Genomic DNA, 18,014 nt, shown 5'->3' with positions numbered 1-18,014 from the left:
ATCACAGATCAGGAAACATGGCATTAAATTATAATCATGCGTATGTTTATCTGTCTGTCTGTTACGATTATTAAATATCACTGATTTGAATGAAATTTTAAACGAATATCGTAATTGAAGGCAACAAACATATGCTATTATTATTATTGAATCATTGAAATTTTGTCCATGGATGAAACCGCGGGGAATAACTAGTACCTCTTATTAGTGTTCTGTTTTACAGGGTCAAATTAAGTTTACTTATTCAATTAATGAATAAATAATCTATTTTTGTATGCATTGGGAAATCCCGGACGCCTTTAGTCATACGAACGTGCTACCAAGTACCAGGAATACAGAACCGCGGAAATGTCATTGACACTGGGTATGAAAAAACCTTGTATGTACGTAGTAATAAAGTACAAAGTACACAATGTGGTTTAATTATGTTAATTAGATGGGAAATCGCTTTATCTATGGATAGTTTAACATGGTTGAAATCAATTTTATGTAATGACTAGCTGTCCCGGCAAACGTTTTTCTGCCTTACTCTTATCACTTAGGGTTATGAAAAATAGATGTTGGCCGTTTTCCAGAACTACCCAATATGCACAGAAAATTTCATGAGAATCGGTCCGTCCGTTTTGGACGAGTATGGTCACTAACATTGTGACACGGGAATTTTATATAAGTACCTATTAGATTTTTAATAAATTTAACCAAATTACGATACTTCGGTACTTAAAATTATCACTTTTTGCAGACAAAACATAAAATATAAAATACCAATGCATTATGCATGCTGTGAGGTTGTTAGGTCATTCTTTATGTTTACTATTTTCAATCCAAATTACATCATAATCGGTGTACCTAGTGTAGGTGTAATAGCCGTAAAAGCGTTTTTTTAAACAAATACACATACAGACTTTTGCATTTCATAGTTGCATTGATATCTATACTAATATTATAAAGCTGAAGAGTTTGTTTGTTTGTTTGTTTGAACGCGCTAATCTCGGGAATTACCTACTGGTCCGATTTGAAAAATTCTTTCAGTGTTAGATAGCTCATTTATCGAGGAAGGCTATAGGGTTATATAATATTATCATCACATCACACACTACGATCAACAGGAGTGGAGCCACGGGGGTGAAACCGCGAAGAGCAGATAGTATAATATAATATATTTATTTATTTAACAATTATAAGTAAAATGTTAACAAAAAAACATGATGAGCACATGATGAACACATTATGATGAAATATAATTTTATCTATACATATAATAAAATCGTAGGAAAGTCAAAACTGTACATTGAATATTTTTTTAAAAGAATACATAATCCATGATCTATAATCGATATAGAAGCCAAAAACATAGTTTTTAGAATTTTTGTCTGTTTGTCTGTTTGTCTGTTTGTCTGTTTGTCTGTATGTTTGTCCAGGCTAATCTCGAAAAGTACTGCATAGATTGACTTCAAATTTTGCATGAATATTACTAACAGGTCGGGTGAGGCTTTTTTAAACATATTATCATGCTATCACCTCCGGGGGAGGAGCTGTGAACCTTTTTTTTTCTTACGTATTCCGTGTATTACGACAGCGTACAATCTAAAGACTCATGTTTAAATGTTGGTTTCGGGTAAGCCATGCTATTATCTAGCTTTACACAATAAAAACTATGTCATTTACGTAATTTGGGCAGAGAATCAGTTTAATGAATTTATTAGTATATATACAAATTTGAAACAGCGCCATCTATGAGATTTCGTAAAAATCAAATCAATTTACATGTTAACACTACTGAACACAATGTTAAAAATTAATAATTTAAATATAATTATGTTATTTATTTATTTAACTCTTTAACCCATATCTTCCCTTCCCTATAAGGTGCGCTTATAATTCGTGTGAATATACTACATTTTTAAAAGTGAGGGTAGATGTTTATTATTTTAAGTCAAACTAGACACCATTACAGTTAATCTAATATTGATTGTGTTCATTGGTTACATTTTTAAAAATCTTCGTGTTTTAAAAATTCGATAACGAGGCGGGACTCGAACCAGCATTCTTTAGTGGTCGAATTTTTTCTATTCTTTATAAATTTATTGTTTATGAATTTATATTTATAAACAATAATACAAAAAGGTTAGTTCGTTGATAATTATTATTCCTTCATCATTTACATGTTGTAAGTAAAAATATACTTTGACTGTTAATACTTTTGTTCAGTATTTACCTGTATGATTATTGCTTGGTAATTAATATATTTTCATGTCGTATACCTAATTAAAAACATAAGTTTGATGTGAAACTAGCTGGATTTATTTTTACACACTCACAGTCTTATATTTTGTGTTAATGTTAAAATAGTATTAATAGTGTAAATCATAATATTTTTTCACAATTAAAAATATTTCCTTTTTTTGATGGTGTTGGCATCGAATTAAACCGCGCTGTCGTTTCGTTCACAAAAAGTGAAGTTATGAGGACCGAATATGTAGCCGCCTCAACTTACGGAAACGAGAGTAACCTGCGTTGTCTGTTAGTTATTGTATAGTCGAATTTAACGTTACATGGAAATTGGCATCTAATTATATGTGTAATACTTATATTAAATCTGTAGAGGTCAATTCTGTACATGAAATATATTTCCTAAATAACTATCACGAGGTGATTAGGGATCGACACTGACGCCAAAAATTTTTGTCCGTCTGTCTGTCTGTATAACCGTTATAGAAACAAAAACTACTCGACGGATTTAAACGAAACTTGGTACAATTATTTTTCATATTCGTGAGCAGAGCAGTAACTCCATTTTTAAGCTTTCGTCGCGTGTGCAACCTTAAGGGTTAAAGCTACACAGAAATCAAGTATGAAAGAAATGTTCTCCATATTATATAAAAAATATCTCCCGACATCATAATTAATGTCTATCTTTTATGGTTGAGCTTAGGAGTTCAAAGTTTTCTGTTTATATTTGTCTACTAGCTGTGCCCGCGACTTCGTCCGCGTGGAATAGTGACTATGGGACCTATGACCATGGGCTCAGGGTGGGGCAACAATAATTGTTTTTATTTTCATGCTTCCACTCCCACGCCCACTCCCAGGCCCACGCCAACGCCCACGCCCACTCCTCTTCACAATTGGTACCTACCAGATCAAAGCCAGGGTAAGCGCCCCACCCAGCCCCACCGTGGCTACGCCCATGCTGAATTACTACTTAACATACAATTATTGAGTAAATACGTACTACCATAAATAATTAAAAGAATTGTTATTAAAATTTCTTACTAAACTGAGCTAAAAAACTTACGTACCAACTTATTAAAGAAAATCAAGAAATGAAATGCCTAACCTATACCAAATAGTTACTACATAATATTGTAATTAAAAATTATGATTAGTATATAATATCGAAAATCAAAAAAGAAATGCCTAACTAATTCTACGTAAAATTTCTTTTAAATTATGTCATATTATTTTTTAGGAACCAGGGGGGGAGAGGAGCAAATTCTATTTCCTTCCTTTCTTAAATGGATGTTTTTAATAATGTATGGTGTAGCCACTGATCAGCTTAATCGATACTCAATTTTTATCAAATCCAGCAACAAATCCAAATTAGATGTTTCCTGTGTTCACGCACGTAACTAAAGGCTGAAGAGAGAGAGACGTAACTTAACCGTTTAGACGAAGAAAAGTGTATAGAAAAAGGAATAAATAATTTCATAAACTTCCCAACGATCTTTAAAAATAAATTATTATATCATTTTTTTCATTCCCACTTTTACAATTTTGTATAATAAGTGGATGAACCGATTTCGATACAATTTATCTAAGAACCAGCGTCGGAAAATATGCTGCCTAACAAAAAAAAGCCGCATCTAATTCGGTTTACCTGTTAGCCAGCTACGGTGCCATAGACAGACACACACACACACACAGAAATACATAGCAGTCAAACACATAACACCCGTCTTTTTGCGTCGGGGGTTAAAAATATAATACGACATAATTTAAAGGACATTTTGTGTGGAAAATTTACCTATTAGAAGTAACCATAATGTTAATTTGACCCCGCCCCCCCTACTACCTCAGCTTACCCCCAAACCCTTGGGGAATTTTGATATGATCATCTGGACATGTAAAGGAATAACTGTAGCGTATAACAGATAAATTACGTTTTATCGTACACTGTACAGTGTACAATAGAATGCCTTAGCAAATGTTCGCCGTGATTACTTATATATTGTCATAACTTTTTTATTTATGAACCGATTGACATGAAATAAACACTAACTGTTAAATGAACATTACCACAATACATTAGTGAAATCCGCATCTAAATCGGATAAGCCGTTTCTGAGATTAGCGTGCACAAACATACAGACAAACAGACAAAAAAATTTTTAACTACAGTTTTGGGTTCAAGATCGATTTAATAATAACACCTGCTAATTTTTTTCTACATATTTTCATTGTACAGACATCGCTTTTCCACAATTTTATTATATGTATTGATGATGATGATGATTGATGATTATAACACTCTCAGTCCGTTTTAACTTAATTTTTATTTACTCGCATCAGTGCCACCTAAAAAATCTTTATATCGAAATTCGAGCAAAGCTAAGAAAATGAGAAATAAGAGTTCTCAAGGATCGTTAGAGGTAAGAGGCTTACTATTGACCGAAAACAACATATTGTGTTATGCCGAGAACCTGAAACCGCTTCACAACGAGAATTGCGGCTCACAGCTGCGCCGCGCCGCGAACGGCATGTACTATCCTGTGAGACCGAAACCTTCACTGAGAGGGTATAACGTCTCACAGCTGATCGGCCCGTCTTACTGTAGACAGATTTCGACAGTCTTAATGACTTAAGAGGTAAACATAGAAGATCAATCTACGAATTCGGTGGTGTGGTCCGACAAATATAAAAGTGGGTTTGCTTATAACCTCACAATTGATTACAGATCATCTTCTGTATAGGCGATATTAACGTAGTATGTTCTTTTTGTAATGCTTTAAAGAGGAGTAAGGAGTCGGCTTTCGTTTGAAGATACACCAGAACCTTTGAAATCACTACTTTTAGAGGAACATGTGCAATCTAAACAGTTCTTAGACAATATTCGCTCTTATAGTAGTGCGTTTTAAATGATCCTTTGGTGCTCAACAATTATCAGAGGATCCTTTCATGCTTACTTTTAAGATACAAGATCAAGTTTATCATTTGATAGGATCCCTTTTGCCTGAAGGCCAACCTAAGTTTCTTCACATATATTTTGTATTCGACTACAACGAATAGTCGAATACAAGAAATCAATATTTCTCGAATTTAAAATATTACAATTTTTCCTACAGTAGGGCGACGAATGTATTTTCTCATAGTAACGGAGGGGAACTCGCAGGGGGTCAAGTGACGCGGGCCACGTACCACAAACATGCTTAGTTTGTTGTACCGAGCGCGAAAGAAAGTCATCGTGTTTTTAGTAAAATTACTATGTAAACTAACGTAATTTAATACTTAGGTACATATTATATAATGATGCGCTCAAACTGTTAATCTACATTTAATTTAGATTATTATTTGAATTACTAAGTAATGTAGAATTTAAATCAAATTCACTCATGTTTTCCTCAGATTTTCGATGTCCTCCGATTTTAAGATTTTCTTATCAGAGTATTCAATAGTTTATTTTTATAAGAGACAATTAAGAACATTCAAAAATAAAGTGTCACGTATTTTTTTTAAACGACGAATGACGAAAAACGACGTAATCGCGGACGAAGTCGCGGGCAACAGCTAGTTTACTATACTTTTTTGCCACCCTCGTCAATAAATACAGTACACTGTACAGATAAGATAAATATTTGTTTGTACCAAATGTACGATAATGAACAATTTAAAAGTGTAGTAGTAGATAATCATTCGACAAACAGACAACAAGTGACTCAGCCAGTAAGTAAGTAATTATTATTTTAATAAGATATGTTTCTAATTGAATGGATTTGAAAAAAATAAGTATTGAATATCAAAATCCAAAATTTAAAAAAATCTCTTTTTTTTAATTTTGCATGATTGTTGCACTAAAACTTCAATTCCTTTATTCAAATATTTAAAGTAATATATCATGTGATTATTAAACCAAACCAAAAAAACTAGAAATTGAACAGTTTAAATGTATAAATTGGCCATGTTTTTAAACATTTTTCAGTCAAAATGTCGACGTATTTCGATTATCCAGCCCCCGAAATTCAAGAGGAACTAAAAAACATAATCAAGGCAATCATCGCACCTGGCAAAGGAATTCTAGCTGCTGATGAATCTACAAGTAATTTTTTGTTTATCCTACTCACTTTAATTGGATTCTATAAAGTAGTAATTAATTATTAGATATAAAAAAAATTGGTTGTCTGCAAAGTCGGTTTACTGGCGATAGTTGAACGTGACAACGTCCGATTGTGCTTCTTTGTCGCTCGTTCCGCGCTCTCGCTTGCAGCACTTCAAGCCTTATGCTAGGCGTCCATTAGAGACTGATCGGGCCGGGCCGCATCGCAACGGGCCGTCTCTAATGGACGCGCTGTTTACTCCTGCGTCCACCTGTACGGGGCGCGGCGAACCGCCTAGGCGGATTTTATCTAACAGACGCTCGCCGCTCACATCCGCCTGCCTGCGTCCACTAGACGGGTCGGGGCGGGCCGGGCCGCAGCGCACTGCCGGCAGAAATCCGCCTGCGAAGCGATATCCGCCAATGCGTTGCGGCCCGCCCCGACCCGATCCGTCGCTAATGGACGATGTTTCATACAAAACATAGGCCGGCGTATTTTTGCGTTGCGATGCGGCCCGGCCCGATCCGCCTAGTGGACGCCTAGCATTACATGGAACGCATCAGAGCGAGGTAACGCCGCATGAGTCATGTTTTTTCGTGCGTGCAGCCGGCTCTATCGAATTATAAGACGTTGTCACGTCAAAAAAAACAATTTTAAGTAAAGAATCCGAGTTTTAGTTGTGGTAACATCCGATATCCAAAACTTAATTCAACTGAAAGGATTTCAATGATCACATATTTTATCCAGGGTCAACCCAGGCAGAGCCCGGTTGAGCAGTAGCTATATAATACATACCTATCTAATACATAAACCAATAATCTAGGTAACATAAACGTATTTCAAGAAACGAAATTTGAAAAAATGGTATATTTTTTACGTACGAGATAACGTAACGGCACCAGTCTTGTACAGATTAAGGAAAAAATTGAAGTTTTTTGCATATTTCTCGTAGGTTTTTTAACTTTATTAGATATTGTTAAGTTATACCTTTAGTTCAATGTTAGTTTAACGTAACCAATATTAGAAAAAAGATTACAATGCATAAATAATGAAGTTATTTATAAATTAAAACACCACTTTTTTGCACCAGTGATGGACAGTGAAAATCTAATGATGGACACCCAGTTTTGGACAACATCCAGTTATGAACACCCATTTATGGACTGTACCTAATGTTTTTTCTCCAGTTATTTACACTTGGAGAAGACTTATAGTTATCAATAGAATCTTGAAAATGATGATTGGAATATAATAAATCGGGGATGTATTTATAAAAAATAGTACTTATTAATTATTTTGCATAGTTATAATATTTAAAACAGTCTTAATTTCCATTTTCTAGGCAAAAATTGGACAAATGCATCGTTAAATACGAGTTATGTCCGTTAAGAAACACCAATATGGGTTTTTTTTCTCAATAAGTCAGGGATGAAAAATATAACTAAAAAAAGTACTGCCATTCCATCCATTTTGGGACTTCTTCTTTTTCGTCATATCACTCTCGTCAGAGCGAACGTGGTCAACATGAGGTTTGGGGGGGTAGATGTTACCCGCTTCACGATATTCCGCCATATCTCTCTGTTTCCTGGCATTCCGCTACACTCGTGAAGTGAATCGCCAATCTGAATCCGCCAACAGCTATAATCTGATCGGTCCATCGATATGGATTCCAAATTGTAGCACGAGGCAAAAAGCTTTTTTTAAACTGTTGTCAAGATGGTGTGGATGAAATTTAAGCGTGTGTGCTATATGGTGGTGGAATTTAGCAGCAGACAGCGATCTAAACAGTTCATCAGAGAACTCTCTATGATAGATGCGTTACAATACGCATAAGTATGCGACTTCTCTACGCAGTAATAGAGAATGAAGCCGAGAACGAGTCGCACAGCACATAATGACCCATTGTTCTAAAATATATTCTTCATGGGTAGATAGATATTATGTTGTTGGACCCATTAGTGTAATTTTAACAAAAAATGTCAATGTCCATTATAGGAACCAAAGCAAATCCAGTCATGGACAATTGTTGTACAATATTGGAACCCTTCGTTTGAAATGGTCGTGATAGGTATATTATTAATCAGAATGAAAAGACAATACAGAAAAGGGCATGTAATTAATACCTTTAAAAAAAGTTTATTTTCGACATATGTCCATAAATGGATATATCCATAGAATTAAATCCAGTTATGGACACTGAAGAATTTTATTTAAACAACATAACCTATCATGATACTAAATCGTGTAATATTTCATACAATTAACTACTATAAATAAAAGTAATATCAAATTTTGCTAACATTTATACAAAAATTCTTATAACCAAAATTGTGTCCTCACTTCCTTAAGGATTTTCTTAGTAAAAACGAATTTCTTCGAAACGAGTCGCAGCATCTAAACATAACGTTCTGCCATCTTCAAACATTTTGGCCGAATAAGATGAAATGTCGTATTTTGATAGCTTATGAACCAAACTTTTATTTTAAGTATTGCCAAATTATATAACGTTAATGTTGGTCTTAATATTTAAATTTAATATTTATTTTGTCCATTACTGGATGCTTGTCCACCACTGGTGCCGTTACCTTAGTATTATTCTCGATATAAGTACATATTCAATGGAAAATATCTAATAAAAAAGCTAATAACACCACAGGGGCCTTAGACAAAGTAACAATTAAAAAACGATAACGAAGTTAGAAAAGGAAAAATGTATGGGATTGACATTAGATAGACCACGTGATCTAACGCGGCGTATGTCAATCCCATACATTTTTGCCTTTTCTAACTTCGTTATCGTTTTTTAATTGTTACTTTGTCTAAGGCCCCTGAATATGAAAAAATGAAGACTATTTACAGACAGATACACACATCATAATATTATAATGTAGATATAATACTTATCATGTAGATTATTTATCTTGTGGTCATTGTCTCGTGACGTAATAGAGATACAAATTAATTAGAAAATAATTATTAGTCTTAGATTATTATATTGTATACTATATATAAGTTAGTATTAGATTGTTATACATATTATACCTATACTAGATATAGGATAATGTAGAACATACGAGTCACAATAACATACTTAAAAACATTTTGAAAGACCCGTAAAATCCTGGCTTTATAACCTGCCACTCTAGGAGTTCTCCGGGTTTCAGAAAAGGGTAAATTTAATTCAAAATCATTTCAATCTTTGTCTGTATATCTCTATTTATTTTTCAGTATATTTATCATAATATTACCTGAGCCTTTATTAAAACAGCTCGAATTACGTTGCTATGAAATCTGTAAAATGAAATTAGGACTCTAGAGTCGTTTCATATAATTTCTCGTTTAAATATTTTTTCGTTAAATAAGCATCGAAATAAAAGGAAATATTCATGTAGTGGCAGACTAATGACATTTTATTATAATGAGTAAATAATACAGAGTAAAGTAATACAGAGCTTTTATTATAATTATTACCTTGAGTTACGACTACTAGGTGGTAAATAATTCAAGATTCAGTAGAGAATACATTAAAAAAAAAACGATTGATATAATATTGTTATTAGATAATAATGTGATAGTGACAGTCAGAATATCAAAAGAATAATACAAAAAATACAAAAATCTTTATTGTTACTTAAACATTTTGTAGATAGTACAATGCACTAGCCACTAATCTCCACACTAGGATTCCCTGTGTTGTGGAGAATAGTCTCTTCCAGCTTACATCTATTTACACAGTTTACACAGAATTAAATTAAATTCATAACTACGAAAATACATAATACATAATAAAATAATAAACATCGGATCGTTCTATCCATATATTATATCCTTTGAATATTTTATTATATCATTTAATAATATCAGTATATTGATACATTTATGATTTTATGGTTAACTATATCAAATCATTATCAATAAATGACAAAAACGATATTAAAGCCAAGCCAAATTGCCTTAACGAATATATTCATAATTTAGGTATTTAATTTAAGCTTTATCCTTTGCCTATTTTATTTAATAATATTCTATCCAATAGCTTATAATATAACATAATATTTTCAGAAACCGTGGGAACACGTCTCGCAACTGTAGGAATAGAAAACACAGAAGAAAACCGTAGAAAATGGCGCCAATTGCTCTTCACTGCTGACCCTGTAAGGCAATTTTGTATTTTTTTTAATCTATTGATTATGTAGTACCTAATGTAAATCTATTTATTTTTGTACATGAAAGAAAGCATGTAAAGCTAAGTAACTAAGTTGTGCTTCAGTAGTCAAAGTGTTAGAAATGTAAGTTAAATATCAGTCTTATAGATTGTAGTTTAAACAAAATAAAAACACTTATTAAAGCATGATTCATGTTATTAATAGAGCCATAGGTGCCATATTATAATAATAGAAAAAATATGGGTTAATAAGCTTTCATTAAACTAAGTGATTTGACCGCTTCCAAGGTCGGTGAACTGCTCCTACAATTTTCCTTATTGCAACAGTTAGGCGATCCTCACACTGCCCCGCATCACGCTGCATGTTGCATGTCGAAGCACCTACGCGCGTTCCTGCGGGAGTGCAGATCTGCATCATCGTGCGGGTTTTTTGCGCACTCACGCGCGTAGGTGCGTTTGTAGATTCACGCACGGCGGCTCTCATTTATTCGCCGTTCTCTGTGGTGGTCGTACAATACTGAGCATCACGACGCGCGGCACTGCGGGATTCGGTGTGCCATACCTTGCGTCTCGCCCCGCACCTACGCGCGGGGATGCATGTTTCTCCGCGTGTATGCGCGTGATCCGCATGTACGCGCGTGGTTGCATTTTCAGTGTGTTGGACTGTGCGTGTTTTCTATACAAACGGAGATACTTACAAGTAACGTTAAACACGCAGTCACGCAACATGCAGCGTGGTGCGTGGCAGTGTGATAATCGCCTTATCGTAACAATGCCGCTACTTCATGTTTATTTGAATTATTCCATACATATACAATAAATATTATAAATCGATCACCAACCTTACTTTTAGGAAATTAGGAATTTAGGAAAGGAGTTGGGGAAATATTACTATAAAAAAAATACACGAACACTAGAAAAATACCAATAAATCAATGCTATGAATCTACATAATAATATTTTGTAAAAACACGTAAATATCCCTGAACACTTTCCTGAGTTAGTGTTTCCCGGATATTTCAACTAAGTGCTGTATTATTTTGAAATACATAACATACTTAATAAAATATTTTCAGGTGATTTCTGAAAACATTTCTGGCGCGATCCTATATCCAGAAACGTTATACCAGAAAGCAGATGATGGAACGCCTTTCGTCAAGCTTCTAGAAGATCGTGGTATTATCCCGGGAGTAAAGGTGGATACCGGTCTTGTACCTTTATATGGGTCTGATGATGAACATACCGCACAAGGTAAGTCATTCTTTAGTAAATTATGAAAAAAAGGGTTGCTTATAAATATTTTTTATCAGGATACTATATGAGGTGAGTGGGTACAATCCAAAAATTATATCTTTAATTCAATTTTCAGGTCTCGATGATTTATCGAAGCGTTGCGCGAAATACAAAAAAGATGGCTGCCATTTCGCAAAATGGCGGTGCGTATACAGAATCTCTGAAACGACTCCCTCCTACCAGGCAATCATGGAAAACGTGAATGTCCTTGCGCGTTTCGCTTCCATCTGCCAGAGCGAACGTATCGTACCATTTATAGAACCTGAAGTTTTGACTGACGGTGAGTAAAGCAGGTTTAAAGGTTACATGAATCAGTATCAATTTTGTCAATTTGAGGATTACTAACCCATGTTACATGTAACTTTCCGATGAGTGTGTAGGTACCTACTCGTGTGTAAGAAACAAAGGACGGATGTTTATCAATGAAATTAACATAAGAAGTTTATGCCTTATTTTTGTGTTTATGGACCAATATTAATTTTTCTGTAATAGCTCTCTAACTTTGATCAAATTATGATTTGTACATTTTAAAACATTCTAAAACCCTAGCGGCCTATCATGATTAAAAAAAAAACATAATTATCATGTACAAAGTTATAAATGAAAAAATAAATAAGTTTTATATCGACTTATTTTAAAATTTTGCTACCAGGGGAACATGACCTGGACCGAACGCAGAAGGTGACGGAACAAGTTCTGGCTCACTTGTACAAAGCTCTCAGCGACCATCACGTGTACCTCGAAGGAACATTGCTCAAACCTAATATGGTATGCTAGATATCTAGTTATTTGAAAATAAAGTAATCTTGTAATCATTAATTATTTTTTTATATAAATTAATAAATATTATAAACTGTAGGTGATGGCGGGTCGCGGTTGCAAGATACAGTATACCCCACAGGATGTTGCCAAGGCAACCGTCACCGCATTATTGAGGACTGTACCTCCAGCTGTGCCTGGTAAATCAATACATATTATAATGATTCTATTGCAAAGGCAAAATGAGTCAAGATGAACAGGATTAAATAAATGAGTGCTCGTAATTTTCAAAATATACTTCTTGAAGTAGATTAGGTTCTGCTTAAATTTAACTTATAAAGAGCGTGTTAAAATATTTATGTTTTACTACGTGTTACATGAATACTTATCTACATGATATATTTTATTAGGTACTAACATTAACATATTTTTTCAACAAATCTAAAAATTTACTTTGCTCTACCTTAAGTCAATCTCTTCTATATTTAAGTTGTATAAATATATTATATTTACTCTCTCGCTCGTATTACTTCTATATTTCTATTACATATCGTATTATATCGCACGCTGAGAACGAAAGTGACCTAATACGAAATTCGTGTTTTTTGGGAATCATCAAAAAAGTGTTCGTAATTTACAGAACTATTTACAAATCATGTCATAATTTGTTCGCATGCAAAGTTATATAAGATATTAAAGTCTGATATCATTTTAGAGGATATTGTCCACCCATACAATCCATAAAAAATAAATTTAAATAAATTTAAATATTTTTTATCTTTTTTTAAAAATTACCATTAGATATTGCGTCACTTTAGTACTGAAAGCTTGTAAATCATCTTTGACTAGTTTGGGAATGAGTCACTTTAGTATTTTTGTTCTATGCATGCATTTGGACGTAACCTGAATTATGTCAACTTAGTATTAAAATATTAATGGGAAGTAGTCTAATGAAACCAAATGTTAACTAAGAAATTATATTTATTGTTTGTTTCAAGACTCATTTTTACTATTTACTTAATACCTATGGGCAATCAACTCTAATATTGGTATTATTAATCAACAAAAAATTATACTTCAGTATAATTAATTAAAAAAAGTTATACAAAAGTGCAGTTTTAGTTAGGAACTAGCGGTCCGCCCCGGCTCCGCCCGTGGTACATATTTCGCAATAAAAGGTAGTCTATGTTCTTTTTCAATGTATAAAGATTATTTGTGCCAAATTTCATCAAAATCGGTTCAGTAGTTTATGCGTGAAAACCATACATACATACAAACCTTTCCTCTTTATAATATTACTAGCTTACCGCCCGCGGCTTCGCCTACTTTGTTTCAAATTTAATAAATTATACACTAAAACAAAAAAACTAAACAAAAAAAACCGCATCAAAATCCGTTCCGTAGTTTTAAAGATTTAAGCATACAAAGGGACATAGGAACAGAAAAAGCGACTTTGTTTTATACTATGTAGTATAGATTTATTTCGCACCTCTTAAAGTGAAAGTTTATCTAAAAATTTTGGCTCAGAGCAGATAGATAAATAGCGAACAAAACGCAAGTAAGATCCTGGAAAGTACTAAGTAAAATTCTACTAACAGCTGCGAGTGAAAATCTAGGTAATGAGATACGATGCAGAAACAAGTGGCCGAATGCCAAAAGGTTACTAACGAAAAGAATGAAGCATACCTATCGTTACAGCAGACCTACACTTGCAGACGAGAGAGAGCATAAAGCGCGACGAAGGAAAAAAAATAACTACACAAGAGAAAGAAGAAGAAATGTGTTGATGTCAACTAACTTGAAGAGATTGCTAAAAGTTTCTCAACGAAGGACTCGAGAAACTTTTACAGCCAAACTAATAGAGGTAGGAAAGATTTCAAACCTAGAACCTCAGCTTGTAAAAGTAAAGATGGTGAGCTACTAAATAGTAAGAACGATATTATTAAAAGATGGAATAAGTACTTCCAAGAACTGCTAAATAGCACAGAAACTGCTGAAACACCTTCTGCCATACAACATCCCAGATATCTCGCTGCCTACAAATAGACGAAGTTAGATTGGCCATTAGGAAACTCAAAAATCATAAGCCACCAGGAACTGATTACATCTCTGTGGAATTGCTTAAATATGCTGAAACTAGCTTTAAGGAGAAATTTTAAAAGCTGATAGTCCAGGTGTGGAACCAGTGGAAGTCTGAAACGACGCCCTGTTAACTTTTCTTTATTCTTTCTAAAAGCACATTGCCTTACACATTGCATAGGTACATGAACCACAGACTAAGTACAGGGTTGCCACAACAATGACATAAGAAAAATTATAGTTAAGTTTTTCTAATATAATCTAATACGCCCGATGAGTGGAACATCGCAGTAACATAGGGTATATATTACAGCGGTGTGTACAGCACAAGAAAGGTGACATATTTGATTGCCAGAATTATCACGGTATATCTCTTTTAAGCACGGCATATAAAATCTTCGCCTATGTCCTTTTCAAAAGAATATCTCCATACACAGAAGACAAACTAGGCGACTACCAGTACGCTTGGGGCCCTAACCGTTCGACTTCTGATCAGATTTTGAAACACTTGAGTTCAATGTCATAACACACCATATTATTTTCGTGAATTTTAAGGCTGCATACGACAATGTTCACCGAAATTTCCTGTACCAAGCGTTGACTGAGATCCGCATTCCACCACAATTGGTGTCACTTACAGCAATGACGTTAAAAAAATAAAAAAGCGTCGTTCGGATCCATTCAGTATCTTGAAACCTTTTAGGGCAATGGAAGGCCTTAGGCAGGGTGATGCGCTCTCCAGCCTTCTGATTAACATAGCCTTAGAAAAATGCATCCGAGATTCCAGAAATTGAGACATCGGGCACTTTATTTTTCGAATAGATACAAATACTGAGATACGCGGATGATATAGACCTGGATCGGGAGGACGCTACCAGCAGTGATCCTCTACTGCTGTTAACGCATATCTTGCTATAGACAAAACTGCCCAAAAGCTCGGTCTACAAGTCAAGTTCGTGGCTGTACGTGACTTTGTGTACCTGGCATAATTAATAACAAACCAGAACGAAATATCTGCAGAAATATGTAAACGAATTATGGCTGATTCGGCCTTCTAAGATATTTTTGATCGAAACTGCTATCCCGAAACATAAAGGTACTGCTATAAAAGACCCTACTAAGACCAGTACTAACATACGGGTCCGAAAGTTGGGTCCTGAGCAAAAAAATGAGGATTGCCTGCGGTGTTCGAGCGAAAAATCCTTAGACGGATTTTCGGTGCTGTGCTGGAAAATAGACATTGGAGAACGCGGTATAACCATGAGCTTTATGAAATTTACGAGGAGCCGAATGTCTTATAGACCATAAAACTAGGCCGTTTACGCTGGGCCGGATACGAGGCACGTATGGACGACAAGAAGGCACCTCTGCGTCTTCTCTATGGAAAACCAGATGGGCCGAAGCTCCGATGGTTGGATGGCATCTAATGATTGCTGTGAAAATCTGGAGAACTCAGACAAAGGACCGAGAGATCTGGAAGAAAATACTGGACCAGGCCAAGGCCCACTAGCAGCTGTAGAGCCTCAGATGATGATGATCACTCAGCGAGGAAACTCTTGTATTTCATGATAACTTTTTGGGTATGAATTTTTCGTTTTCTTTTTCATTTTCTTGAACCATTTGTAATATAAAATCATCTTTAATCTCTTCATATAATGACCTAAACATAAATATTTAAACAAATTATTATTGAAACAACGACATAAACTTTAATACGCCATAAAATTAACTTATCAAAATATTATTAAAACGGCCTATTTATACATAATACACTTAAACAAAGAAAGCATTTAATAAAGTACAGGCATAACGAGAAATATGTCGTTACCTTTAGAATAGTTGATAATACAAAAATGACTTAATATGATTTAAGTCACAATTCAAAAACTGCATTTTAGTACAAAAGTGACCTAATACGAATAACGGTCTTGTTAGGATTAGAACATTGACAAAATATTTACTTACCTTTCGGTAAATAAACGCCGCAATCAGGATTAAATCACTTTAAAACTAAGAAATGTAATCACCGTGCCGACATAATACTAAAACGGTCACTATTTTAGCGGAGGGACGTTTAAAATACGCAAATTATAAAGAGACGCAACATACGTGTTTTTCGGTTTCTAGGTGACATAGGATAGTTTTTGATTTATTAGATGATAGAATACCTTATTCTGAGTCATTTTATGAGTATAACTCATTTTTGCAAAATTTTGAGTTAGGTCACTTTCGTTCTCAGCGTGCGATATGTACCTTTACACCTTCCAATTTCCAGGGGTCCTATTCCTCTCTGGTGCTGGTCAAAATGAGGAGCAAGCGTCAGTTCATCTGAACGCCATCAACACGGTTGACCTGAAGAAGCCCTGGACCCTCACCTTCAGCTATGGACGTGCGTTACAGGCCTCAGCATTGCGTATTTGGAATTGCAAAGACGAAAATGTGACTGCTGCACAAGGACAACTGTTGAAAAGAGCTAAGGTAAATAATTATTAGGTTTTTGAGATATTTAACATTGAAAGGAATTTAATATGTAGAGTTACTTATTACACATTTTCATAAATTATCTAAATTTTGTCATCAATTTTTAATTTGTCGTCATAACAACAAAATAAATAAATAAAATAACTATACCCATAACTGTCAGATACACTAAACAGAACTTATCACGAAACTTTGAAAAGATCTCTAAGTTGGTTTATCAACATTTTCACAATAAAAACGAATTTGCTTGAGTTTTATTTGAAACGTTAATAAAATTACCGAAATTTTGCACGGAAAATTCGTTTGGTTACAAGCGATGCTGCGGACATAAGCTAGTGTTAAAAGGGTAAAATCCACCTGAATGCCTCATACATGTATGTACCAGGTTTGTAGCGCTTCTCAAGAGTCACATGTTAAGTATTTCGTATGAATCATAAAATATAGTTAATATGGAATTCCCCAATAACTCGTTGTTCCTAGAAATGACTTTAAAGTTTTCAGAATTCTTATATTATATTCTGCGGTTGCAAAAATGTGTCAATATTTTATTTATTTACAATTATATTGTGTTGTCTTTTCTTTTTTTTCCATGTTCCGTTCCTACGCTGGTGTCGCTACGATTGACTTCTGATGAATTAAAATAAATTGAAAACTAGGCAAATGGTCTCGCTTCTCTTGGAAAATACGTACCTGGCTCTATTGTTTAGTTCACTAGTTATTTTTTTAATTACATATTATTAATTGTTATACAATACGAAAATAATCCGCAATATGAATTATGTAAATTAATTTAATGTAAGTAGATATTTAATTACTAGGTACTTTTCTTACTTAATGAGACATTTTTTGCAAGTAACTTAATAAATTATTTTTAATAATGTTTAGTAGTTTCATTATGTGAAGCAATGGTGAAAATAAAATTGCAG

At 34.2% G+C, this 18,014-nt stretch overlaps 2 protein-coding genes across 3 annotated transcripts in view; both read left to right on the top strand.

Annotated features, from left to right (window-relative positions):
- LOC149478735 (fructose-bisphosphate aldolase-like) overlaps positions 1-18,014 on the top strand; it is a 144,227-nt gene that overhangs the window by 105,795 nt on the left and 20,418 nt on the right. The gene's annotated exons all lie outside the window — the stretch shown is intronic.
- Positions 5,896-17,917, top strand: LOC149478738 (fructose-bisphosphate aldolase-like). 2 transcript variants are annotated; one of them, XM_089708390.1, is made up of 9 exons: positions 5,896-5,940; positions 6,197-6,313; positions 10,374-10,465; positions 11,553-11,727; positions 11,846-12,049; positions 12,422-12,537; positions 12,629-12,728; positions 16,883-17,085; positions 17,745-17,917. In XM_089708390.1, exons 2-9 carry the CDS (start codon positions 6,202-6,204, stop codon positions 17,793-17,795), a joined length of 1,053 nt encoding a protein of 350 aa, XP_089564516.1. In that variant the 5' UTR covers positions 5,896-5,940; positions 6,197-6,201; the 3' UTR covers positions 17,796-17,917. The 2 variants fall into 2 exon arrangements, with proteins under 2 accessions (XP_089564516.1, XP_089564515.1); XM_089708389.1 differs by having other exon boundaries at positions 5,911-5,944.

This window comes from Colias philodice, chromosome 21 (assembly GCF_061535455.1).
Source record: "Colias philodice isolate Cphi_HAF_F1 chromosome 21, ilColPhil1 Martin Lab GWU primary, whole genome shotgun sequence".
NCBI classification, from domain to species: Eukaryota; Metazoa; Arthropoda; class Insecta; order Lepidoptera; family Pieridae; genus Colias; species Colias philodice.
The sequence above is the reverse complement of the archived record's forward strand: the minus strand, read 5'-3'. Positions and strand labels throughout refer to the sequence as shown.